Source organism: Suillus subaureus, assembly GCF_016647635.1.
Source record: "Suillus subaureus strain MN1 chromosome Unknown BJ212scaffold_23, whole genome shotgun sequence".
Lineage (NCBI taxonomy): Eukaryota > Fungi > Basidiomycota > Agaricomycetes > Boletales > Suillaceae > Suillus > Suillus subaureus.
Window position 1 is genome coordinate 18,005 of NW_024538579.1, and position 27,351 is coordinate 45,355.

The 27,351-nt window shown below is 45.1% G+C and overlaps 6 protein-coding genes across 6 annotated transcripts; 2 read left to right on the top strand and 4 right to left on the bottom strand.

Annotated features, from left to right (window-relative positions):
- Nucleotides 1–1,715: 1,715 nt before the first annotated feature.
- On the bottom strand, nucleotides 1,716–5,034 carry BJ212DRAFT_1482395 (uncharacterized protein; the record flags this gene model as incomplete). The annotated part of the gene is made up of 14 exons (XM_041340412.1): nucleotides 1,716–1,908; nucleotides 1,966–2,342; nucleotides 2,393–2,676; nucleotides 2,724–3,092; nucleotides 3,152–3,306; nucleotides 3,353–3,385; nucleotides 3,434–3,534; nucleotides 3,585–3,758; nucleotides 3,809–4,380; nucleotides 4,433–4,495; nucleotides 4,548–4,694; nucleotides 4,745–4,810; nucleotides 4,861–4,917; nucleotides 4,950–5,034. 14 exons carry the CDS (start codon nucleotides 5,032–5,034, stop codon nucleotides 1,716–1,718), a joined length of 2,676 nt encoding a protein of 891 aa, XP_041191252.1.
- A 2,755-nt stretch (nucleotides 5,035–7,789) lies between these two features.
- Nucleotides 7,790–8,035, top strand: BJ212DRAFT_1209617 (uncharacterized protein; the record flags this gene model as incomplete). The annotated part of the gene is made up of 1 exon (XM_041329202.1): nucleotides 7,790–8,035. A coding segment is annotated over one exon (246 nt), but the record flags the coding sequence as incomplete, so codon positions are not given.
- Nucleotides 8,036–10,787: 2,752 nt separating this feature from the next.
- Nucleotides 10,788–12,472, bottom strand: BJ212DRAFT_1482398 (uncharacterized protein; the record flags this gene model as incomplete). The annotated part of the gene is made up of 4 exons (XM_041340413.1): nucleotides 10,788–11,263; nucleotides 11,318–12,037; nucleotides 12,095–12,114; nucleotides 12,168–12,472. The coding sequence occupies 4 exons, from the start codon at nucleotides 12,470–12,472 to the stop codon at nucleotides 10,788–10,790; spliced, it is 1,521 nt and encodes a 506-aa protein (XP_041191254.1).
- Nucleotides 12,473–15,804: 3,332 nt separating this feature from the next.
- Nucleotides 15,805–16,383, bottom strand: BJ212DRAFT_1300909 (uncharacterized protein; the record flags this gene model as incomplete). The annotated part of the gene is made up of 2 exons (XM_041333053.1): nucleotides 15,805–16,107; nucleotides 16,174–16,383. 2 exons carry the CDS (start codon nucleotides 16,381–16,383, stop codon nucleotides 15,805–15,807), a joined length of 513 nt encoding a protein of 170 aa, XP_041191255.1.
- A 638-nt stretch (nucleotides 16,384–17,021) lies between these two features.
- Nucleotides 17,022–18,261, bottom strand: BJ212DRAFT_1447763 (uncharacterized protein; the record flags this gene model as incomplete). The annotated part of the gene is made up of 4 exons (XM_041338443.1): nucleotides 17,022–17,110; nucleotides 17,329–17,809; nucleotides 17,861–18,135; nucleotides 18,192–18,261. The coding sequence occupies 4 exons, from the start codon at nucleotides 18,259–18,261 to the stop codon at nucleotides 17,022–17,024; spliced, it is 915 nt and encodes a 304-aa protein (XP_041191256.1).
- A 1,697-nt stretch (nucleotides 18,262–19,958) lies between these two features.
- BJ212DRAFT_1447764 (uncharacterized protein) lies at nucleotides 19,959–22,993 on the top strand (the record flags this gene model as incomplete). Its single annotated transcript, XM_041338444.1, has 12 exons — nucleotides 19,959–19,975; nucleotides 20,169–20,191; nucleotides 20,247–20,473; nucleotides 20,522–20,566; nucleotides 20,652–20,733; nucleotides 20,759–21,434; nucleotides 21,592–21,770; nucleotides 21,799–21,961; nucleotides 22,001–22,101; nucleotides 22,154–22,238; nucleotides 22,275–22,525; nucleotides 22,602–22,993. 12 exons carry the CDS (start codon nucleotides 19,959–19,961, stop codon nucleotides 22,991–22,993), a joined length of 2,241 nt encoding a protein of 746 aa, XP_041191257.1.
- Nucleotides 22,994–27,351: the final 4,358 nt, after the last annotated feature.

Consider the following 27,351-nt stretch of genomic DNA (forward strand, 5'->3'; position numbering starts at 1 on the left):
AACTCTCCCGCGCTCCTCTGGAAGTCCTCTGGACTTCATCGGACCATCATTGGACCTCATACGAAATGAAGGGCACATACTCAGGTAAGGGGCACAGCATACGAGCTGAGGCCAAGCCCCTCTGAGTCAGTCTCTCTCCCCCTTGAGCAACATGGTTCTTAACAGGTATACTGTGGGTACAGATGCAGGTAGACCTCAGTCCCTGGGAAAGACCATTGATACTTTTCACCATCATCAGGAAGAACCAGATTGTGAGGGGAAAGACCATTGGTATAATTTATACTGTTTGGGAAGGACCAGAATGTGAGGGGAAAGACCAGCTTGCAAGGGGAAAGACCAGCTCACAAGGGGAAAGACCATTGGTACTTTTCACCATCATTGGGAAGGACCAGATCATGAGGGGAAAGACCAGATTGTGAGGGGAAAGACCATTGGTATAATTTATACTGTTTAGGAAGGACCAGAATGTGAGGGGAAAGACCATTGGTGCTTTTAAATTAATCAGGAAAGACCAGCTTGCAAGGGGAAAGACCATTGGTGCTTTTTAAATTAATCAGGAAACACTAGCTCATGAGGGGAAAGACCATTGGTACTTTTCACTGTCATTGGGAAGGACCAGATCATGAGGGGAAAGACCATTGATACTTTTCACTGTCATTGGGAAGGACCACGTAGCAATGGGAAAGACCAGATCATGAGGGGAAAGACCATATCAGGAGGGAAAAGACCACTGGTATTTTTTACTGTCAGAGGGAAAGACCAGATCATGATGGGAAAGATCATTAGTATGTTTTAATCTAACCAGGAAAGACCAGATCACAATGGGAAAGGCCATTAGTATGTTTTAAACTAACTGGGAAAGACTACTGGTATTTTATACTGTCATAGGGAAGGACCATATGTGCTTTTTAAAATAATTGGGAAGGACCAGATCAGGGGGGGAAGGACCATAGTTACTTTTTAATTTGCCCTTATCAAGAAAGACCAAGGTGTTGTGCACATATTAAATTTATTATGTAATATCTATATGCAATACTATCTTGTAGGACATGAAGTCCAGCCCTTCCCTCTAGTTGTCATGGTGCTCAGAATTAGACTCACTATCTCAAATGGTTTCTGGTTCTGAGGGTAAGAATCCTGCTACAATTCAATTGAAAGATGTAAATAAGGGCAGACTGAGTCACAGACTTGACAGAAAGCCCCCACCCTTTTCTCCCCACACCTCACCGCAATATTGTTGCAATGCTGGACCCCTCCTTCATTTTGCCAGTTAAAGTCTTATTTACTGGAAAGGTGAAGGAGAAAATGGCACAACAGCTCAATCAATACAAAAAGACAATGTTGCAGCTCAATGTTCACTAAGGTGCCAACATCTGAAACAGGGCAGTCAATCACTAGAATTAAATGGAGGATAGAGCATAACGGGGTGGGCATATGTAATGCACATAAGTGATATCATAGGTGGAGACATGTGTCATATGAGGGTGGATATACATGAGAGGAGAATACATAGGATTGAGAGACATGGGATGCATAGGATGATGAGGAAGTAGAATAAACAAAATGAAGATCACTGAATTATAAGCCAAGGACTCGAGTTGTAGACACTATGGAGAAAGCTGAGGCTGTAAAAGTTAGTTATACTCATCTTCGTCCACCTCATTGACATCAATGATTGGACGGTGATTGGGAGATGCAGGGCAGAAATGAGGAGATCAGGCACATGGATGATGACGGCACAGAGAGGAACCAGAACGGCAAGAGACAGGTGCATGTGAGGAATGCACTGGCAACTGAGAATGGTGAGAGACAGGTGCATGTGAGGAACGCGCTGGCAACTGAGAACGGGAGGTGCTGGCAATTGGTGGAGGTGGGTGTGACTGAGGATGACCAGACAGGATATGGCAACTAAGGAAAATATATGACAGTTAGTTGAGATACATTAACATTAGAAGAATAACATACTTATTACCTTGCAACCTGGCATGGTACCTTTCCACTATTGTCTTGTTCTCCAAGTCACCAGCCTCGCGTGCAGTTTCATAGTTGTCCCACATCTGCTTGTGAGTATCTGAATCATAGGGCAAAGTATGACTGTTGTCACATAGGCCACCACGTTGATGTTGACCTTCATAATGAGGACGCTCATACTGAGAATGCTCATACCAAGAAGTAGGGGGGTGCACAGAATCATGGGCATATAAGGAAACTAGAATGGTAGACCCAGGACTTGAAGACAAGACAATTGTTGATGGTGTTAGTGGAGGAGATGAGGGTGGAAGACCCTGACAAATTTCCCAGTGGTGGGCTGAGGCAAGCATGAAGCTTCCTGGTGAGATTGCCTAGCATTATGGTTGGAGCATGGAGCTCTGTGGTTGGAGCATGGAGCTACCTGGGTTGGGCGTGAAGCCACCTGGGTTGGGCGCAGAGCTACTTTGGTTGGGTGCAAAGCCACCTGAGTTGGGCACAAAGCTACTGGAGTCAAGTGCACAGCTTCTTGGTCAGACAAAGGGAGCTCTTCAGTTACCTGCTTGGTACTAGCTTGATCTGGGAGGGGGAAGTCCTTGAAAAACTTGACTGAGTCCTGAAGCTCACGGAGGACCTCGCCATTCATGTCAATGACCAAGGGGATCGAATACATTGAGGGAGACTGAGACTCTAAATGTTCAACATCAACTGTAGTATCATTAGTGCGTGCATGAAAGAGACAACTAAAAACATACACTCAGACCACTCTCTAATGGACAACACAATGTCCAGCTCCTCTACTATTGTACCCTTCGTCCTTCTGTTGTTGTTCGACTTCTTGGATTTACCCTTATGCTTCTTTGTCTTTGCAGTTTCTGCCTCACTATCATCATCCTCATCATCTTGACCTAAGTCAACCTTATACATTGCCCCAAGATGCATCCTCAGGTAAGGAACTACCAGTGCACACAACTGGCTTGCTGACAATGCTTTGAGATCAAAATTGGGGCTGGGGGGCGGTACACTGGCAGGCCAGTTAAGGATGAACAGCTGCTCAACATAAAGAGTATTGAGCATGTCCAACCACCTGTTGTTTGAGGTTTTGAGCAGATGGCCAGCTTCAGCTACCAATCAGACATGCCATCAGTAAATTAGTGACACAATAAAATAAAATAAAACATACCAAACTTCTTGCTGATGATCATTGGTGCGACTTTTCTGTTCCTGTCCCTAGCAGACTTGCCGTTGCACAAAAGCGTGCCATTTGGGACAGCGGTAGAGCAAGGGAGAAAAATAAAAGATATCCCTTCTGCTTGCGCAGCCTCTAAGTCTTTGTACCTATAATGAAGTGAGCAATATCTGGCAGTATTGTCAGAAAAAGCACTTGAGTATGGTTGTGAGCTCATCCAAGATACGACTGATGTCAAGTTGTCATGCATTGATGATGTCCTTCATGATATCAGACCCAGAGAAAAACCCTGATGCTTGGCAGCCAGCATCCTCATGACCAGGAAATATTGCAACACCAGAAATATGAATACCATGGGTGTGGTACCAGTAACCAGCCTGTGTAATACTTAGTCTCTCCATCAATGTCCTATTAATGTGAGACTCACCGCTTTTGAAAAATCATCATGAATGCGCAGCATCAGAGAACTAGCAGATCGTGACATCAAGTCCTCAGTTGCACCAGCAAGTGAACCATCCCAATACTCCTGAATCTTCTGCCACAATGCTGCATGTTTGGGGTCTTTGTATGGATGGGCCTTGTAGTGTGCTGCTTGCTCCTCCTTCCAAGCTTTGATATCCTCTGCGAAGAATGTAAGCATACCACACACACCCGCAAAGGAATATACATATGTTCTTGAGAGGGGGGGCTAAAAGTCTTGAACCATGTTTGGTGCTGATTCCAAGGAGACTCCTTGCGCATTGCCTTCATGGCCAGCCCTGCCTCAATGAGGATCACCCTCGCACTTTTGCTATATTCTATCCCTAATGCTTTTGCTGCTTCGATGGTGGTTCGCCCAAGTTCCTGCACCTTGGAGACTGCTTCCAATGGCAGCCTTCCCTTCTTGGTGGGGCCTTCGTCACTCTTATCCTCATTGACCTCCTGTTCCTCATTATAGTCCTGCTCGTCATTGTCACCCTCATCAAACGCCTTGGCTTTGCCTTTTCCTTTTCCTTCACAGGTCAATTGGAGTGGAGACGGAGGGGGATTGTCACCATTGTCATCACCATCAATGGCAGAAGGATGCGCAGCTTTTTTGCACTTTTCTTCGTCAGCAGCCCAGTCACTGTCAGAGGGTGAACTCTCTGCACCATCGCTGTGGTTGTGTGTGTAGGACTTTGCAGCAGCCGACCTACATGGGTGAGGAACAACTGCAATGTTTGATTTGCTCTGGGCAGTAGACGCTAAAATAACTGTAAGTGAACTAGAAGATAAGAACAGCTCAGAATGACATACCTGAGGTATCATTACAAATGTAAGTGGCTTCCTTTGGCTTGTCTGATTGATGAGCAGTGGAGACTAAAAGGATAGTTAGATGTGACCTAGTAATCTAATGCTGGGAGTGACAGACCCAAAGTGTCCTTGTCGCCTGCTGTGACATCTCCTGAGTGGTGTTGATTCAGAGCTTCATTGACTGTGGTAGGTGTCATCTTGGTGGCATCCGACCTACGCAAGGGGAGAGCAACTGCAACATTTGATTTGCTTTGGGCAGTAGACACTAAAAACTGTAAGTGGGATAGAAAATAAGAATGGCTCAAAATTACATACCTGATGTATCCTTGCAAACATCGGTGGCATCCTTTGGCTTGTCCAATTGGCTTTGAGCAGTGGAAACTAAAACTACAGTTAGTTGACCTCAAAATGCAACATTTGGAGCGACAGACCTGGAATGCTCTTGTCGCCTACTGTGACAACTACTGAATTGCAGACAGGGGCAGGAGCTAGCAAACATTGAGTTAAGGTAGATGTTCACCAAATAAAAGGTGCTTGCCTGATTCCTCATCACCATCCATAGCTACCCTGTCAGTATCAGCTTTGGAATTGTTGTAGGCAGACATCTTTTGGATGGATTGGCGCCTCGAAAAATTTGAGAGAAAAATCCCCTCCTCAGCTGATGAGGTCATGGGACCTGACTGTGTGGAGGACTGTGGAAGGGGACAGGACTTTGGTCGGGGTCAATGCACAGACAGCTAAGAAGTTAATGGTGATACCAACAATGATATGACCACATGGCTTACCTCTTCTCAGTTTTTGTTGCTGACGACAGACTTGGGGCCTGCATGGCGGTGGGGTTTGGGATGTTCGGGGGCTAGAACATCAATAACATCAAAAATCATTCTAAAAATTTGAAAAAGATCAACTTGCCTCCATGTCATCAGCATCGGACTCCATAGGATGTTTTGCCCTGCAGGTCTTGATATAGGGCACAGTTAGTTAGTGAAGACAAAATATCAAGAGCTATTACTGTTCTGGTCTTCGTCACATTGCATGCCAGGGTTCCATCAGGCAGATGTGAGGTTGAAATAATATTCCAACAATCACGAAGATACGTAGAATTTAAGTTGAGAACTCAAAGTTTTCTCAACAATGTTTTGCAACATGAAGTTGGGCAAGGCAATAATCAGTAGGGAAATGCTAAGAATGCTTGCAATGATATTATGGGGATGAGATGCTCAGAATTTGGAGGATTGCCTTTATAACATGAATGGGCACTACTGTGATCACCCTGAAAGCCAAACTCCGCTAGCACCAAAAATGAAAGAATTAATTCAGTTTCTTATAATTCAGAGGTGTTAACCACGTACAGTGCTGTATGCATAAAAAGCTAGCTTTGAAAATAATTAGATTATGAATGAGGACAGAAGAATGAGAATCTCCTGAAAACAGTGGAGATATCAGTCTGATGTGAATGTATGGAAGTCTCACCAATTAGATAGAGGAGTGAAAACAGTGAGATTGCACAAGGCAACACTGATGAACTTGAGGTGGGAGTGATGGCAGCAACACACCAAAAGAGGGTCTTGAACCCTACTGGTGCAGCAACGAATGAGCAACCAGGGTGACCCTCAAGACACGAAGTCTAGGAGTGGATGATCAGCAACACAAAGTCAACTGACCAAAAATCAAATGGCATGGAGCCAGTTCAAGCCAAGAGAGGACCAGGCGCAGAAAAGGACGATGACAATGGCAAGGGCAAGGGCGATGATGAGGACAAGGACAAGGACAAGGACAAGGACAAGGGAAGGAGATGTTGAGGGAAATAGTGGTAGTGGAGATGTCGAGGGAAATGATGAGTAGGAAGGAATAAAGAATTACAAGGAATATTGAGTCAAAATCAATCATTCTGGGACTTTCCCACAGTTTGGCAAGTTTGGCAACCAAACTTAGCCAACTCTGGGAAAGTCCCAGAATGATTGATTTTGACTCAATATTCCTTGTAATTCTTTATTCCTTCCTACTCATCATTTCCCTCGACATCTCCACTACCACTATTTCCCTCAACATCTCCTTCCCTTGTCCTTGTCCTTGTCCTTGTCCTTGTCCTTGTCCTTGTCCTTGTCCTTGTCCTTGTCCCTGTCCTTGTCCTTGTCCTTGTCCTTGTCCCTGTCCTTGTCCTTGTCATTGCCCTCACCCTTGCCATTGTCATCGTCCTTTTCTGTGCCCAGTCCTCTCTTGGCTTGAACTGGCTTTGTGCCATTCGATCTTTGTTCAGTTGACTTCGCATTGCTGATCATCCACTCCTAGACTTCGCATCTTGAGGGTCGCCCTGGTCGCTCATTCATTGCTGCACCAGTAGGGTTAAAGACCCTCTTTTGGTGTGTCACTGCCATCACTCCCACCTCAAGTTCATCAGTGTTGCCTTGTGCAATCTCACTGTTTTCACTCCTGCATCTAATCAGTGAGACTTTCATACATTCACCTGCTCCACTGTCTACTGATCTCATGTTTCGCAGATTAGATTCCTTACATTTGTCTTCCTTTGTGGTAGGTACTCTTTATCACGTATTGTATGATAACCAGTGCTTACACTCTCACGATATCATATTCAGGTGCATTGTGACTTTTCATCAAGTGTGTGCTACATCAACTTGGCAGTTTTCATCATGCCCACCACTCTATCGATGTTCAAGAGCAACACAACTCTTTGGGATGGTAGGAGGGGTTATTTCTGACATCTGTATCCTACTAATGTCCATACATACTACAGGATGGCTGCAAGCTTATGACACCTGCACCATTGCTGTCCAAGGAAATTTGGTTATCACAACACCAAACATGGACTTCGTTCCTGCATTCCACCATTTTGAAGAGGAAAACATACAGGCTTGTGTGGATGGTCATTTCAGTCCAATAGATTGCTTTCAGTGGCCTCAAGCTTATGATCACGTTTTTTGCAATTCAACTTGCATTCCTTGAAAGGAGGCATTCCCTTCCCCACATCCACTACATTGGGCTTGGTTCACTCCCACCCAAGAAGACTTCAAGCCAATCCCAGGCAACTCATTCCCTGTAGGCACACTCACAATGGATAAGGTCAAAGGCTTGGATTCTCTTTGCAAACTGGCAGAGAAGCAGGTGCAGGATTGGAGAGCTAATTGGCAAGGCAAGAATGATACTGTTGTCAGTCGCATCTTGTCCCTTCGACATGGCATCTCATGGTTGAAGACGCATCCCCTTACATTCTGCGACCTTCTCATGTTCATGACTGATGCCCAACGGCTGTTTCTCAAGATTTATTCATTCATGGACTGGATCCTCCTTGCTCAGCCTTGTATCACTGCCGGTGACAGGACTGCCATCGTCGACTTGGAGTGGATGGGCACCTTCATGCACAACAGTGACACGTGCAACAAGCTGTACATTGCTGGTATCCCTGTTTGGTATGTCTGCACCATGGCATACATACCTTTGAATATGACAGTAAAACAGCCCATTTTACTCACCCGTCCTGATCAAATCATCCTTGCAATGTATGCAGAGGGCAACAAAATTCGACCGTATGAAATCATCTATCGTGGCCCAGGCAGCCACAATCGTCAGCTTCATGTTTGCCGCCTCTATGGGGGCACAACATTCAGAGACCCCAAGCCAGGTCCTTTGTCAGGTCCTTTGTCGAGCAGCTTATCTGCACCCAGTTCTTCTACTGCTGGGCCATCCTCTCAACCATCCATTGCAGGCAAGGCCCTTCCAAAACATCATAACAAGAAGCACAGGCACCAGCCCTGTAAGTACTACTCGCCCCTGTTTCTTATGTATCACAACTAACTACTAAATATTAGACGTCAAAGATGCTTGGCCTGTGCACCACAACCAGTCAGGTGAATCCATTAGGGACAAATGGAAAGATCCTGAGAGCCCCTACTTCCTGCCGTCAATGCTTCATTGGGATGATGCCCTCAAAAGATGCATCAAGGATTCATCTCATGTCCACACTCCCTACATCATTGACTGAGGATACAGGTTCCCCGAACCAGGTCTCCTATTCAGTCCCAAGCTGCCGGAGCGCCTTCAGGGATACATAGCCACTTGGCTCACCTGTTGTCCAATATAGATCAGGTGGGTTGATCACAACCCTCCTCACAATTACCCATCCCCTCAACTATGGCGTGACTTCCTCGGTAGCAGGATTTCTGCCCAATCACAAGCCACAGCACCCAAAGCAAAAGCTCCTGAAAAAAAGTTCTTACTGTGGTGGAGAAGTGCAAGGGAATGATGAAGGATTTGTTCAGAGATGATATGGTGGACTCTCATGGAGATTTATTTGCACCAGAAGGAATGGTAGAATTTTGTGGTGAACAGGTCCCTGTCGCCAGTCTCACCCACCCTCCCCAGCTCCTTGCCCAAAAGATTACCTGGGAGTTGTTTGAGCTTGGATTCTGCTATGAATTGAGGGATCTCGATCATCACTTGGCCAAGGGATGCTGGGCAGAAGATCTGGTTGGTCACAAACAGTTGCTGCATGCCATCTTCCCTGGTGAGGCTGGCCTTGTCATGTGGTCGGAGCCATTTCTGATGGACAATTACGGGATGTGGAATAACACCTTAATTGGTGTTCTTCCATACCTTGACAGTTTCCAACAGCTGCTGTGCTCTTGGGATGATGTGCTGCCCCTTCTTACATCGCTGCTCATGCAAGAGACTTTTATGGACACAAAATTGTGGGAAGTCACTCGCACTGCGACTGCATTTTATGTTCAGACGTTTTTTGATCACTTCAGTAGGCCTCCCATTGTTCCTCACTTGCTCCTTCTGTAATCATGATTTCATAATGCTACATCGCATATTACATTTTCTTCCATGTTTGTGTATAAATATTATGTTCCCTCAGCCATAATGGATGCTTCTGTGGTTTACTCTAATCCCATTTTAGTGGTGTGGTGCGCGTATTTGTTTCTCCAGCCTTCTGCTTGACTTTTCTGCACAGGCATAGGACATAATGTGTTCATATTCTCTGGGGCCACCAACTCGAGCAGTTTGTCCCGACTTATTCTTATTTTTATTATATTTACCTTCTCCATCCTCCACTTCCTTCCATTATCTTACTCTGCCCACATTTGTGCCTCCCTGAGTGAGATGACAAAAACATCCATGACATGTGGTCGATGCCTGATTGGGCTAACCTGAAGGGACGATGCAAACCTTTTCCCTCCATATTTTCCCATTCTGATACTGAATTATTATCCTGTTGATCATTCGCTTCTGCTTGTTATACTTCATTTTTTTTTCCCTCTCTTTTCATTCAATGTGCAGGTCAGCCTGCATGCTTGACCTTTATTGATCTCTCCTGTCTGTCGCTGATAATCAAGCCCCACAGCTACTCCAACTGACTTCACATTGTTGGTGACTTCTGTTCACAAGTTCATCCAAGTGACTTTGAGTCATTGGTGTCTCACTTACTCCAATTGACTTTGTGTTGTTGGTGTGTGGCGCCCATTATATTGACTCTTACAGTGCTGCGCTATGGCGGTCCATCATCCTAAGCCTAGACATCGCAAAGTATCCACTCTGGAAGCGGCATCTGCCATGCAGGAAGAACTGCCCCCAAGTACTATAGTCTGTCAACCTTGGATGAACAAGGCATGGTGATGTCCCCACCAGACTCACAAGTTAGACCTCTATCTTCCTGGCCCACCCCCTGTCTTGATTATGCCTGGACATCAGCGTCTCACTCAGCATTTATCTCTTCCATCTGCACCTAGGACAGTTACCCCCCAAGATTGTGATGGACCCACAGATCCTTTTAGTGACTCCCTCTATTTCTTCAATGGTCCCAGTGTCTGTCATCTCACCAGCTCGCAGAAAAAGACCAATCAGTGGTGCAGATGGTCAGAAGAAGTTTTTCCATCACTTATAGTGCCCTATCTAGTGTACATGCAGGAGACTTCAATGCTATGCTACACCAACATGGTATGACAGCCACACAGAGATACTGTAGCTTGTCATGCTGGGTGTGGGACATAGTGTTGCCATGGTTCTGGCTAATGCCGGCAGTAGCCGGTTCTAATTCACCAGCTTGACCGGAACTGCAAAGACAGTTCTGCTTACATAATCATGGCACAGTCTGGCTAATATAACTGAAATAAGTGCTGTAAGCCAGCTCAAGCCAGCTTTTCGCATCTTACAAAAATAAATCAAAATTAGCACCCTGTGAAATGAAAAGGGCCGCATCGATGTCATTCAGTTGCTCATCATTGTTGGGGCGGAATTCATCATTGTGGTTGCCCTCAGCTCACATTCCAAGTTCTTCATCAGAGTTCACTGGATCTTCAAGGTTCAGTCGTCCAAGGTGTTCAAAGATTTTGGCATCAGGCTACATAGAGCAATTTGAGAGCAAATCATGGTTGAGCTTTTCAGGTTGAGGCTCTGGGCCTTCAAGAGGTTCACACTTCGATGAAGGCTGCCCAATGCTTGAAACACCAGTGCCAAAAGCAGAAGTTGCCCCATTCAGGGCTGATGTGGAAGAGAGGTTGCTGGGCATACCAGTGATGCTAGGAATAGTGGGACTGGACTGTGGTATTGGAGGTAGCGATTCCAACAAAGATGCCCCAAAGGATGACATCGGTTTAAATGGCTTGATACCACTGAAGCCGGTAATTTGGGGCTTTAGCTGGCCACCTAAAGGCGACATAGAAGGAGTGGAAGAGGTGATGGTGGCACCAGTAGGTTGCATAGACAGTGGTGAGGAGGAAGAAAACAAAGAATCTGATGCAGTCAATGCAGTTGTGGTGGAGGATGTGCTCTGGGGATTGAGTATTCCAAAACCATTAGGCCCAAATTTGCTGTCCTCTGATTTTCAGCTGAATGCAAAGGACAAGGTAACACTCGATATCGATGACTCACCACATAATGTGCCTGGCAGTCCAAAAAATCCTGTCTGTTGTGGCTGTTGGGTCTGAGGTTGTGCAAAATTAGCAGGTGGAATATTGTTCAAGCTTCCGATACCCATGGCCAGCTCCATCAGTGTTGGTGGCTTTGGCACTGGTGGGGCTGGCATGGTTGGCACTCCAAACGGATTGCATGAGCCAGTCTGGTGAGATTTGACAGGTTGTGCTACTGGCGGCGAGGTTGAAGACGCCTGCATTGCACCAAAAGTTGTGAGGGGAGTCGATGCAGGTTGAGTAGGGATGTCGAATGACGCATGCACCCCATTAATCTGTCCAAACTGGGTAGTTGTGGAAGGCGGCTGCATAGCAAATCCGTTCAAGGACTGTGTGAATAATGCCTGTGATGGCTGAGGCTGGGAAGGAAGCTGGAATGGTATGTTGGTTTGTCCAGCAGGCTGCAATTGGGGCGAGAATGCATTTGTTGCCCCAAAGTTAAAAGTGGGCATGCCTGTCCCCTGCAGCAGCATCATGCTTTGTCTAAATGGGTTTGCACCAGTAGCTTGAGACTGCAAGAAACCTGCACCTTGTGGTTGCAAGAAGGTAGAGAAAGGTTGATGTTGGTGTTGAGAGGATGGTGATTGCTGACCAAAGGAGTTAGGCTGAACTGACTGGAAGGACTGGGGAGGGAAGGCAGTAGCCTGCGGTTGAATCTGACCAGGGAAACCAAAAGGTTGGCCTTGAAAAGCACTGGTCATTTGTCACTGAACAAAAGGATTAGGCACTAGCTGTTGACGGAAGTGGTTGGATGTTGGGCTGTGCGAAAATTAGCAACATCCCTGAGATATCGGCAGTGATTCGTTGCTTACCTGCTACTCGTAGGATTGAACATGGTAGGTTGATCTTCCTTGACAGAAGCAAAGAAGTCTACCATAGCCTGAGTAGCTTCAGGCTTGGGTGCAGGATTGGAAGCTTGAGTGGATGGCCCATTTGATGGGGTAGTTGTGGATGCAGTGGATGTGGATGGGATTGCTTGTGATGATGAAATGGCTGATAAAGCGCATACAGCTTCAAGGCAGATGGGTGTCGTGCTGTCGGAAAGCACCCACCTGACATAGCGTAGGTAGGACGTGTTGAGGAAATGGGTGGGGTAGTGTGTAAACCAGTGACCCATTGCATGCACGCACTCAGTGCAGATATGTGTTGAGGTTGGTGTGGAGATGCCAAGTTCGTCCACAGATGCTGTGTGCTGAGAGGTAGGAGTAGTGGTAGAAGATAGAATAGGTATCCAGTACCAGCAAAATAGTATGAGTGGAGTGTCAAAGAGTACTAGTAAGGTGCCATTTGAGTGAATTACTGGGCAGCACAGGGCTCAAAGCAACTTCAGGCACCCTGGCAAAGGTTTGCTTAATGCAATGGTTACTGACCATGGTTCAAAGCAACTTCGAATGCCCTGGCCATACCCATGCACAAACCAAATTCACGACCTTTCTAGAGGATCTGTCAAAATTCACGCAAAAAGTCCAACAGGGTGCATGTGACGTTTATTGGAAGCAGGAAGCCTGAGAACAAACAACAACAACATTTGACTCTATAGTATATCTGACAGTGAATGAATGGTAATTATATGAACATGCTGGTCTTTATCTGAGATATTTGGGCATGCATGGCACATGGCTGTTAAGAAGATGATGAGGTTGTAAACATGAAAGCAGGGCAGCAAGGCTAGTAGAGACGAGTGACTGATGAGGCAAAGGAGGAAAGACTAAGACCAATAGATGAGCGAAGGATGTAAGGTGCCAGTAGGTAAACAATGAGCAAGAAAAGTAGTTATAGTGATGCATAGATGATGGCAGCATCCTCAACATCATTGCACTCTTGGTCTGTGATAATTTTGAGGAGCACTTCATGTGTGGAACTGCCAGATGAAGTTTTGCTAATGTTAGATGTGAAAACCTCACCAGGCTCTACATCATGTAGCACCTTGTATTCCATGTCTCGCTGTGATGCTGCCCACCCTTTGGTGAAGTTGAGCCTATCTTTTTCAGTATGAACTTCATGATCTGTAGTGCCTCCATCAGCATGGGGCTAAGGCGGTTCCGTTTTTGCGTGTCAGTCTCACTACTCAATGAGAACATGCGCTCGCAGGGGACAGTGGATGCCTGTATTGGGAGATAGTCCAAGGCAATTGCATAGATTGTCGGAAACATGCCCTGAGAGGCCTGGTCAACATTCCATGGTCAATACAATGTAGCTCGAGAAGATATGAGGCTCTTACCATCCAAAACGAGAGAATATTTGTGCCTTTGGGGCTGCAAGTAGCTGTGCTGTATGCATTGAACTTCTGTTGGACCATTTGGGCACCTCTGTTGTGATCTGATGGCATGTCTATGTCAGGAAGGCCATAGAGGCGTGAACCTAGCGTGCTTGGCTTTTGTACTGCCCGTACAGTGGGTGCAGGACCAGAGGCCAGGGTCCCTCTCTTGGCATGCATCTAGACAATACATTCAATATTGCACCATTATTGGCAAAAGACATATGTACAAGTTTAATGATAAATTTCTTGGCATCATTAGTTCATGGTTGACCCCAATGGTGTTCCATCCACGTCATCCATGAAGCAGGATTGATGACTAAAAGTAACAATGAGAATCAGACTTCCATTAAAAAATGCAGAACTGACACATAGAGACCACATAAGCATTGGTGGTGCCCATTCGATCATCATATTTATCTGCCCACAACAAGCCTATGCTAATCAGAGGCGCAAAGTGCGGGAAGTGGTTCCCTATGTGATTCCATCCCTTGATCAATCTTTCAAAGGTTGGAACTGCGCCACTCAGTGTCGGAGTGCTTTCACTTGACATTGCTTGTTGAGCAGCATGCGGTACCTAATATCAGACAGTGAGACAGATCGTAGATTTAAAATACATTAGCACTGACCTCCAAAATTACTTCGAGATCCTGCAGAAAGTGCCATTCCATTGGAGTCAATCTCTTGTCAGCAATCAGGTGTTGATTTGGGTTCTGAAAGAACATATCCACAGCCTAGGCTACCGTTAGCCTGCGACAGACGCTAGTGGGGTGGAGGCTTACCTGGCAAAGGGTTCGTAAGCAGTTCAACATGACATAGACTGAGTCCCAATGTGTTGGCTCATCATGGAGGAGTTGCATGACAGGCAGCCATGTGGGAGAACCTGTGTGATCTAGGAACCATTTATTCTCATTACCTGTGGTAATGGTGAGTGTGAAACTGTCATGGCACTGGATCGATGCATGGACTGTGCGTACAAGCACTCTAGCTCAATCAAGGGCTTTGCCTGCTAGGGCTTGGACATATGCTGCCTTGTCGATGGTCTCACCACCGACTACCCATGTCTCCAACACATCTGAAAAGTCAGCAATTGAGTACTTGTCAACAATGTGTTTCACACATATGTTGATAATATGGGGGAAGCATGGGATCCAGTGCTCGATAGGATCAAATTCTATCCTGCGTTCCTTCAGTAGATGTGAGTACTCTTGCATGGAAGTGTGATTGTTACCAGCGTTGTCTAGGGTAAAATGTCCAGTCTAAATGGATTCAGATCATGTCACCGGTAAAACTAAACACAGACCTTCTCTGTTACCTTGGCACAATCAAGGAGGCCCAATATCAATTGGCCTAGACAATCTCCTGCATGACTCCCTGGTGTGTGGTTGAAAGCGATCAGCCCTGCCCTCAAGACAAGCACAGAAGTTTTCGCATCTTTAGCAATCCAGTGAGCTGTTATCGCCATGAAAGGGCAGAGGATGGAGTCTGACCACAGGTCAGATGTAAATGAAATCTTTCCCTGTGCCATCTGAAAGATATAAGATACTTTTCATGACTTAAGACAACTGTACTTACCACAAGGTCCTTTTTCAAGGCCTCAAAGTACTCATCAAAGGCCTCAAGGATCAACTTGCGAAATTTTGTGTGATGGTAGATATCACTCTCGTTCAATTCTGGCCATAGGAGGTGAATTAAGCGGTGAAACTCTGGACATTCAATGATGTTGATGGCCTGAAGGTGTTATCAACAATAGCACATAGGAAGTGAACAGTGACTCACTTGATCATCTGCCACAACAAACCTCACCAGTTGTTGATGCATCTCATCAAGGGTGAAGTTAGGAATTTCATCCTCCAGAGTTCCTTGTGGTCCAGTTCTGATCAGCACATCATTATGAATAGGGACATCTCCAAGCGAATCAATTGTGTGAGTTGGATCTCTAAGCCTTTCGCATATTGCTGTGACTGTCCATCCTTCATCAAGAAGAGTGTTTAAAGGCTTGATCTGTATGGGCCAGCCCTGGTGCCCTGCCTCCTCCAAGTAAATGAGGGTATGATGATGGTATACATGGTGATGAGGGCCTGTATTGCTGGTGGTGGTTTTGTACATTGTAACTTTGTATGTTGGGTCAAGTTCATGCAAACACCTAGTGAATGATATAAGAATGAACACAAGAATCACAGAGATAATGCTCACTCGCAAGGTATGCAGGTATTACACCCAGTAACTTCATCCAGCCTGAAAAAGAAATGGAAATCATCAGTGCCTTTGGCCTTTTTCATTAGACTACCAGTGTCCAAGAGAGTAGTTTGGGTGGGATGGTCATTATGCGCGGCTGTCTGAAGTGGACTAGGGGCTGCAGGAGCCCTAATGGTAGGTGCAGGCGGGCCATACTCTTCATCATCATCATCACCAGAGACATTGTCAAGGTCAAAACATTCCCCTTCATCCACCATAGGTTGAGAATGGCTGAAGTCTTGATATCTACGAGGGAGCTGGCATTTTCAATTAGGGTTTGTAAGTGCATTTGCTGTGACGACAGTGTGGATGGTGACAGTAACCGGGATGGGGACAATGGTAACAGGGGTGGGAATAACACCAGTGGGGATGGGAATAACACCCACAGGGATGGGAATAACACCAGCAGGGACGGGAATAGCATCAACAGGGACAGGAATAACAGCAGTGGGGATGTGAATAACACTGGTGGGGATGGGAACAGTGGGAGCAGGTATGGTGGCCGTCTTGGGTGCATGTTGACAAGGTGCCATGTTGGTAAGAGCAGCAATGCAGATATAACAACATAATTGCCTGTTTATATAGACCTGCATCAAGGGAGACCCTGCAAAATGCCAATAGATTAAAGCTAACCTTGAAAAAATGTGTTCATCCATGAAGTTGATGGGCTAATCGGTGAATGATCCAATAAGGTTCACCTAGGGAAAGAGCAGCAACATGTTTTGTGGAATATCCCCCCATGCAGCATGTGATGGGGTTGTCCAACAAAAGAGCAGTGACACATTTAGTGACTCTGGAGAGTCCCCAATAGCTTTAGATGTGATGGCAAGTACTGATCCGGGCAATCTCGTATCTGAAGACTGGAGACCTTTCAATAAGTTTCAATAAACACTTGATGACTAATTAACATTCATATTACCTTGTTCGCCATGGCCCATGGGACTGAATTTCTGGTGCAAGGATTGAAAGGATCTGCGGCAGCGCAATATGTTGAAGGGAGTGTTGAGATAAGACATAAGAGGGCATGCCGTGGAAGTCGAGACTTGAGGGTGTGCACTGCGCAGTCTGATTCAACAATGACAAATTTTGTATAATAGCTATTCATACAGCTAGTTGTAGACCAATAATATATCACACACATGTATGTACAGGTAGCGAACATTCAATAGAGTCATGATTCATCCAACAACACGTTCCTTGGTGCAGTGTGGAGTGGAAGCGGTTGCAGGTAGTGGCCCAGGGCTATTATGTGGGCAGAGGCTTCAGGAAAAACAGGATCATCAGTTTACAAATTGGAAGATGAAAAAAATTTACTCACACATGAGTTGATCTGTGAGGAGGGTTTACCTTCATTGGATGTGGTTGCACCGCCTCAGCAACCACCTGTTCATTGGAGAGTGCAGGGGTATGAATGATAGGATTGGGCTGGCTGAAATCCAAAAGGCATGTAGCTGACATTGGCAATGGGTCAGAAATACCATGAAGTAATGAATGAAGATAGTCATAGTCAGGATCCTCCGAGAATGCAAGTGAGCATGTGTAAATCAGAAGACTTGCGAACTCGATGGGAATTCCATGACATAAAACTTCAACAGTAGTATTTACTTTGCACTCAATCATGGAAGAGTTGGAGAGCTTCTCATGATCGCTGGTTAACCATGGGAGGGAGCCACACAAGAAATATATCAGCGTATATGTGAGGGACTCAAGATCATCCCGATGACCCAGCTCGACTCCTAAGTGACTGTTGATTGAGGCGAATGCAGGTGTACTGGTGAGACAACGACCTTGGCAAAATGGTATATGGGTTCTGGTTGAAGTATTGCAGTACTCCTTTGCAATACCAAAGTCAATGATGAAGGTGGTGTGCTTCAAATCATTAAGACCCACTAAGATATTCTGGGGTTTGATGTCACCATGAACAAAATTGTGTGAGTGGATGTATTCGAGACATGAGAGCTGGAAAAGTGGAGTTAGCTCGCTGCAATGACCTTTCACAAAGCAGCTGACCAACTGGTTTCCTAGATTCACAACATTGTGAAGGCTGAATCTTCGATCATGCGCAATGAAGATATCATGCAACAACGGCTCAAGGAAGTCAAGAACCAAAGCATGGTATGTTGATTCTCTGCCAAACCAAAAGACACGGGGGATCCCAACTCCGCCTGCAAGTTGTTTCAGAATCTTGTATTCATTCCACACAGAGGACAAGTGGTTGATGATGGGTTCAAGTTTGACAGCTACTGAATCATCCTTGATGAAGTTTTGTGCATGGTACACAACAGCTAAGTGAAGTCCAGATGGTGAATATAGTCAGTATGTGAATGACATAGTCACATACCATATGAGCCAGACCCCAGAACATTTCCCAGCCTAAATCTGCCATCGACTCGAGTAGGGACCTTATTCATGGTACAAAATAACATAGAGTAGATCCAATCAATGCAAGTGGCGAGGAGGAAGTCAGAGGAATGTATTAATTCCGCATTTTGCCAGCAGTTCAACCAGCTTGAACCAGCTGAAGGCCAGTTCAAGCCGCAGTTTGGCTTTAGCTGGTTCTTGCAGCTGACTAACACAATGAACCAGTCTACAGTGGCTCAAAAAACTGTCCACATGTTTTGACATTTTTCACTATCTATGATATTGTGTGAGAACTCACAAATGCCTCAAGGACATGCTTATAGCACATTGTAGTATGGCTTCAGGGCTTTCATTTGAGCCCTACACCGTGGGAATCGGTGGAGATATGGTGGAGATACAAGGCTTACAAAATCATGACTCATGTGGACAGTTTTTTGAGCACATATTAAAACTATATAAATCATCATTTATGACACCATAACAATCATGCCACCATTAAATAAATTATAAAGTGGTGTCATTATGTCATTTTAAAACCATATCTAACTATACAAACCAAAAATTTCCATATGTCATGGTTATATTCACCATGAAAGCCACCCCCCCTGCTCAAAGGGATAATATCCTCTCTCTTTCCTATTCTGGCCTCTCTGCTTGTCAAATTTCCTCTAGAACTGGAGTATCCAAGTCAACTGTGGCCAAGTTTATCAAAGAAAGTCACACAGACAAGGAAAACTTCTGTGAAGGGCATCCATCCAAGCTCACCTCTACTGATAGGAGGGCTATTATCCAACATATCACTACAGGAAAGGCTGATAATGCTGTCCAGGTCACCTATTACATCAATTCCACCATCACATTCCCTGTCTCTTCACACACTGTGAGAAACATTCTCAAGACAGCTCATCTCAGGTCAGTAACAAGGAAGAAAAGGCTCTCCTCTCCATCACACATAAACAGAGATGACTAACCTTTGCCTTAGCCCATCAGAATTGGATTACATGGACTGGAAGCATGTTATATGATCATATAAGACCACAATAAATAGGATTGGGTCAGATGGCAAGGTATATATGTGAAAAAAGAAGGGTGCTAGTCCTCTCTGCATATGTGAGATAGAGAGGAGAGCCTTTTCTTCCTTGTTACTGACCTGAGATGAGCTGTCTTGAGAATGTTTCTCACAGTGTGTGAAGAGACAGGGAATGTGATGGTGGAATTGATGTAATAGGTGACCTGGACAGCATTATCAGCCTTTCCTGTAGTGATATGTTGGATAATAGCCCTCCTATCAGTAGAGGTGAGCTTGGATGGATGCCCTTCACAGAAGTTTTCCTTGTCTGTGTGACTTTCTTTGATAAACTTGGCCACAGTTGACTTGGATACTCCAGTTCTAGAGGAAATTTGACAAGCAGAGAGGCCAGAATAGGAAAGAGAGAGGATATTATCCCTTTGAGCAGGGGGGGTGGCTTTCATGGTGAATATAACCATGACATATGGAAATTTTTGGTTTGTATAGTTAGATATGGTTTTAAAATGACATAATGACACCACTTTATAATTTATTTAATGGTGGCATGATTGTTATGGTGTCATAAATGATGATTTATATAGTTTTAATATGTGCTCAAAAAACTGTCCACATGAGTCATGATTTTGTAAGCCTTGTATCTCCACCATATCTCCACCGATTCCCACGGTGTAGGGCTCAAATGAAAGCCCTGAAGCCATACTACAATGTGCTATAAGCATGTCCTTGAGGCATTTGTGAGTTCTCACACAATATCATAGATAGTGAAAAATGTCAAAACATGTGGACAGTTTTTTGAGCCACTGTACATGGCAAATCAGTGGCTTAGTTCACTACAATTGCCAAACTACAAGTTTGTTGGTAGATGCCGAGTCCGAGCAGGCCATAGCCGAACTGTGGCACTACTACAGTGGGACACACAGTATCAAGGTTGCATTGCGTGTTCTTTGACAGTATGTTGTCTACCTTCTTTTCTCCCCCCGATGGCTAATCTAATGTACATTACAGGCCTGTCAGAAATTAATATCATTGCATGCCCCTGTTTTCCTGCCCCTCTCCAGCTCCTTTGTCATGGGCTGTTCCCATGTGCTCCTGTTGCTCCCTCACTCACAGTGGACTTATGTGTTCTAGAGTTTGTCCACCTTCTTTTCATTCATCAGTCCCCCAACCATACTGCATGGTGCAATGCAGTGGAGATGTTTCTAGATGGAATGGGATACAAGTTGACATTGATGGTTAGCATTTGATCCTCCACATACATAGCATGTTTAACCTTGTATTAGCATAGCCTGTGCCATCGCTTCTCCAATGCATTTTACTGGTACCGGGTGTTGACCATTTTAGCTTATGATCACATCTCCAATCTTATTGCCAACACCCGGAAGGACAAGATCTGTTTGCAACCAATGGCAGTTGAAACAACCTACTGAATACCTTCGTTCACACTGCCCACTTTGCTTTGGGACAAATGATTGGCAAAAGGTGAAAGATTCTTGTTTCATGTAAGTTCATTTATGTAGCTATGGTGCTGCATACTCAGTTGATCACACTCAGGCCAGATATTATCATTTGCATAGATGCATGCTTTACTCAAAAGCACTCCACCAACCCTTGTGGTGCTGATGGTCATGACCCTCCCAACCTGACACCATCCTTTTTTCTACCAAAGGATGACATGCAAGCAATGGATGAGTTTGTGCAGTGCTGTCAAGGAGAAAGACGTTGGGAGAGGGTCTCAAGGATGGAGCCAGAAGAGGATCGCTATGAAATGGGGACGAGTGTGCCAGTATCAGTCCTGGATGGATGCAGAGAATCTTTCATGGCTGCAGACGAGAAACAGGAGAAGGCAAGCACTTGTTTTTTTACTGATACAGGCCTTATGGCACTGCTTTGTAGACATGATCGTGTTCTCTGGATTGTGAACCTCACATTGGCAGGGGAGAAACAACATTACTCACTCGCTCTATTGGACCATCTGTTCAAGCATCTACCCCCTCAAATGACCGTCGGGCTTCTGTATGACATCAGATGCCAACTTGAATGGAGCTGTCGCAAATGGAGTCTTCTGGATGAATCTATTTTATCACGAATCACCTTTGCAGTTGCCGTATTCCACACTTACAGTCACCAGTGGCCTTGTCAAGTTATCTACCATCCCAGGAAATGCGAAGGTTTTGGACTGTCTGACAGCGAGGGGTGTGAATGACTATGGAGTTCTCTAAAGCAACTCATCCCCCCCCTATGCGTTTCTGGAGTAAGTACCACCCATGTATCATTCTACAAGTCTAACTCTACTCTAGTTCAATCAGCATCTTTTCATGCTTGATACTCAAATTCGCCACTGTGATACAAGATTGCTGCAAGGATTTGGCCATTGGCTTCATCGGTGTTGGATTCACTGCCAGACCAAGAAGAATGCAGCTCTGGACAATTTACAAGACTTGGACCTCGACAAGGATATACTTCGTGCAGAGTGGAAGGCTCAGATTGCGCACCAGACAAGACCCACTCCACATGAGAGGATACCTACCTGTTGTTGTTGTCTTACTGAAGTGTCTAGGTCAATCCAGGAACAAGGCAGCTGAGGTCATTACCACTCTTCTTGCATTGGAGAAGACTTTAGATGCACACAATGCTTCTGTCTGTGAACTGGAGGCGCAGTTACATGGTGGTCATGTTGACGACATGGTCGAGCTCAATCTGCAGCTGATTGATGCTCATTTGTGACATACCAAAGTTACTAACACTATCTGACATTGTAGATCTGCACTTGGAGCTGTGAAAACTCACATTCAGGACTGTCTTTGTCAATGGAAGTTCGAATTGGAGAGACTCAAGAGGTCATACAGAGCATCTATCAATGGTGCATTCATTTATACTTTACCACTTGGATGACAAATCTCAGGTCTTTACAGCCAAAAAACTTCACATGAATACACAACACTCCATCAAACGTCGCAAACCTGGCATTCTCAAGTTAGTCTCGACTTACAATGGCTTGTGTTCTCACATACGCTCACTTATATGACAACAGAGAGCGCCACCTTTTGCTATCCCCCCTCACTCCATTCCATGTGATGGCATCTTCCAACTTGACATCGATGACAATATCTGGCAAGACATTGGACTTGACGATGCCACTGTCAACCCTCCAGCGTGGTTATCAGATGAGGCCATCAGAAACAGTATCCAGTTGCAACTTGAAGTAGATTGTTGCTTTGAGGAGGAGGCTCGACTGATGCGCAAGTGGTCTGTTATGCAGGAGTGGATGTTGATGGAGTGGGAGGGTATACAGGATGCCTTGTCAAATGCAGGTGCATGATTGTGACCCTATGTCATGTCTGTTCTCAATTCATGTTGTAGTGGAGGATGTTGTGTTGACTTTCCACCTCACATCACGCACAGATGAGCTTGCTAACATCTGTGTTGTTTGGAGAAGAAAAGTTCAGTGTATTCCATGTGCCTGGTCAGTTGTGGATAGCTGGGGACCTTCAGATGAAGTCTTGCTTCGGGCCACACATGAACAGGCGCAGCCATCTTTTCGGGACAAGGATGACCAGAGTGTAGGGCCTGTGGAAGAGGATAATGAGGGTGATTCGGATTGTGGTGAGATTGGAGATGATGAACTGATGGATGCAATTGAAGACATTGCATTGGTGGATGAGTATAGGTATGATATAGACCCTGATGATGACCCAGATGACATTGAAGATGATTTTATGCCATCATCCCCTGCAAGATGTCCTATGAGATAGTATTGCATATAGATATTACATAATAAATTTAATATGTGCACAACACCTTGGTCTTTCTTGATAAGTGCAAATTAAAAAGTAACTATGGCCCTTCCCCCCCCCTGATCTGGTCCTTCCCTCTGATCTGGTCTTTCCCAGTTAGATTAAAACATACTAATGATCTTTCCCATCATGACCTGGTCTTTCCCTCTGACGGGAAAAAATACCAGTGGTCTTTTCCCTCCTGATATGGTCTTTCCCCTCACAATCTGGTCTTTCCCATTGCTATGTGGTCCTTCCCGATGACGGTGAAAAGTATCAATGGTCTTTCCCCTTGCGATCTGGTCCTTCCCAATGATGGTGAAAAGTACCAATGGTCTTTCCCCTTGTGAGCTGGTCTTTCCCCTTGCAAGCTGGTCTTTCCCCTCACATTCTGGTCCTTCCCAAACAGTATAAATTATACCAATGGTCTTTCCCCTCGTGATCTGGTCCTTCCCGATGATGGTGAAAAGTACCAATGGTCTTTCCCCTTGTGAGCTGGTCTTCCCCAATTAATTTAAAAAGCACCAATGGTCTTTCCCCTCATAATCTGGTCTTTCCCAGGGACTGAGGTCTACCCACATCTGTACCCACAGTATACCCATACTCATATTACTCAAGGGATACAGTGATTCCAGTGTCTTGCGAGACAGATGACCCCCCTTGGGGTATGCATGTTCTCAAGGGATACAGTAATCCCAGCATCTGTGAGGCAGCTGACCCCCCTCAGGGTGCACATATTCTCAAGGGATACAGTAATTCCAGCATCTTGCGAGGCAGCTGACCCCCCTCAGGGTATGCATATTCTCAAGGGATACTGTTAAGAACCATGCTCAAAGGAGAGAGAGACTGACTCAGAGGGGCTTGGCCTCAGCTCGTATGCTGTGCCCCTTACCCAAGTATGTGCCCTTCATTTCAGAGGAAGTCTGATGATGGTCCGACAAAGTCCAGAGGACTTCCGGAGGCTGGCTACTCTGGTGGAGAGTGCAGGAGGACTTCTGGAGGAGCGCAGGAAATGTCTGGAGGAGCATGGGAGAGTTCTGGAGGAATGCAGGAAATGCTCAGGAGAGTTCCCGCTGCAAGGTAATACTTCTACAGGAAAACAGGATGGAAGGATAGGATGTCCAGAGGTCCGGAGTATGGAGGGCGGAGCGTCCAAAGGACAGGATATCTGGAGGTATGAGGGACAGGAGGTCCAGAGGTCCAGAAGGAATAGGGGCTACATTGGACGAAGTCCGATGTAGAAGCAAATGGAGGTAGACTACCCTAGGGTAGAGTCGGAGGGACAGGAAGTGGACCTAAGTCCAGAAAGAAGGTAAGTGCCGGAAAGGCAAGACTCCAGCCTAGGGAAGCAATCCCTAGACTTGGGACAGAGACATAGGGGACAAATCTGAAGGTCCAGAATTCTGGCCTAGGGAATCCTTCCCTAGGCCTTATGGAAAAGGACAAGACTCAGACGGACTGAAGTCTGGAAGATGATTGGCGAGTAGAACAGGATCTAAGATGATATTCAGACTGAGGACTCTATTGTAGTTGTACAGGGGTCATATACTAAAGGCTATCTGAGAGGATCAGTAAGCAAAGGAGTAAGGCTATGTACGAGCATGCGGAAACACATTGGTAAGTAAGACGGAACATAAGTAAATGAACTTGGAGATGAAACTAGTACAAGGATCAATCAGCAAGACGGAAACAGAGATAACCAAGAACCAGAAAGGCAGAGATGCCTAAATGGGGATAGGCGCAGGATCTCGGATAGAGGGCAGGAATAGGTCCAGAGATAGCACAGTTAATATCCGGAGGTCCGGAGATCTGGGGATCCAGAAGGCAGGGCGGAAACAGGACTGAGATATGTGAGGTGGTGGATGTAGTCCAGAATCCGAGAGGAGGTAAAGTCTGGATGTCTTGCTGGATGGAATGTGCATAGGGTGGACAGATAGGGGATCCAGGAATGAGTTGGATATGGGGTCCAGAAACAGGTCCAGAAAGCGTGGGAATATGATGGGATCTATGCCTGGCATACAGGATATGACAGATACAGTGATTCCAGTGTCTTATGAAACTGGAGATCCTGGCTATTCACCAGGGGTAGTGATTCCATCATCTTCTCATCTCAGCTTATGCATTAGCACAGTAAAACCATGGGTACCATGAGCTCTACCTGCACCTAATCCTGCTATCAATTTCGAAAATTTATCATGAAAATTTGGCCATGGTAGGACCCCTGACACCCCTTCACTACAGAGAATCCCAATGTATCTGTGGTCCAAAGCTACTCTGGTATTTCCTGCCTGATTTTTATAATGATCCTTGGACCATTCCTGATACATCACATTTTGGTCCCTATATATTCAGGGAAATACCCTTGAACATGGGCCAGACCTCCCCAAAAGCACCTCTTAGGCCTTTACTGCTATAGACATAATACAACCTAAGAGGTACCTAAAATGGGGTAACCAAAGTGTACAAGACACAGCTGGTTACTATTTTTGGTAACATTTTTCTTCCAAACCCCTTGTGGAGTCAGAGTTGAATGTTGAACTGCAATCAGCACCCCACAGAAGTCGGCACTTTCACAAAACTTGTATTTCTAGCTACTCAAACACAAAATTCTTAATATAGGTATCATTCTCTGTCTAATACAACTCATTATGAGGTTGAATGACCATGATTAAAGCAGAATTGAGTGAGATAGTTGAAAGTGCTGAAGTCATGCAGAAATGTCACCTGCTGATATGTGCCATGATGGAGCCTTGAATTGCACACACCCACTTTGGAAGTGCCAACTGGTGCAGTGCTGCTGGCTATGGGGCTGGTCTGCATTTGCAAGTCTAGCAGCAGCAGACAAGGAAAGCTGTGAGCTTCATCAGACCCAACTTATGAGTCACATATTCAGGCTGCAATTCAGGGAATTGCAAATGGGTTATATAAATCCATTGCAGCTGCAGCTAAGGAACAGAATGTGAGTCATGTTTCATCATGTGATTATTCACTAAACTGGTCTAGGTATTACGTCAGACACTGAGTGATTGATGCTTGGGAGTGCATAAGTCTCATCAGCATGCCCACAAGAGCCAGCAACTATTATCTGCTGCACATGAGGAAACTGTTGCTGACTGGTGTAACCTGGCATCCACATCTGTGACTCCTATTCACCCTGTGAAGTTGTGTGCATCCATTAAGGAAATAACTGGCCAACTCCTGTCATGAAAGTGGCATTATGGCTTCATTCATCATCATCCATCCCTTTGTATATCTTGAGCAAGTGGACTGGATCCAAAGTGTGCTCAAAATTTTAACAAGGATACCATTGGGGAATTTTTTGAGATGTGAAAGAAGCTTGATGATGACCATAATAAAATTCTGCCAGAGCATCATTAGAATATGGACAAGAAAGGCAATCAAATGGGCAGGGGAAGGAAAAATGCTAGCATGAAATTCATTTTCTCTGCAGAAGATTCAGATCATTATTGGGTCCATAGCAATAATCTAGAGCTCATAACCATTATTGAGTGCATCTCAGCTGCAGGTGCTAAGATGCCACCATGGTTTGTCCTTTCAGAAGGACCAGCCCCAGATATCTGAGATCTAAAAGATAAAGTGGGTAGGTAAGTAAGCTACATAAGCATATCATTGTGCTCTACTAACACTGTGATATCCTTGGACAGTGTTTCTTTCTCTCTGACAGGATGGACAGATCATGAGATTGTGGATTATTGGTTCAGGAACCACTTTGTTCCTACAGTGGAGAAATACCATGTTGATCCTGAGAAACCAATTGTTCTGATGGTTGATGGTCATAGTTCACACAAACAAAGAGCTATCAAAAGGGCAGCTTATGATAATGGTGTCATAATCCATGCCTTTCCATTGAAAACCATGCACAAAATTCAACCACTGGATGTGAGCATTTTTTCCTCTGTTCAGTGTGCTTGGACCAAACATTGTGACAAACACCTTGCCAATGGGGTTGAAATTGATTGCTATAATTTTATTCATGAATATATGGCCATTCACCCCATCATTACACCAGAACTCATCCAGAAAGCATTTAAAAAAACTGGTATCTATCCTCTTGATCCATCAGTCTTCACAGACAAGGATTTTACACCAAGCCCAGTTTATTCAACTACTGCACATCTTCCCCCATCATATCCTTCTGAAGTCCCTTCATCTCCAATGACAGTTCCTTCTGACATTGAAGAATTTGATGAGTTGATGAAACTGAATGGCAACCATAAAGAAGAGGATTTGGAGGATGACAGTGATTTTTTTCCCATGGCTGTTGATGAACATGACTCAGACTTGGACTCTTGGAGCTCTGACTCAGACAACTTGGA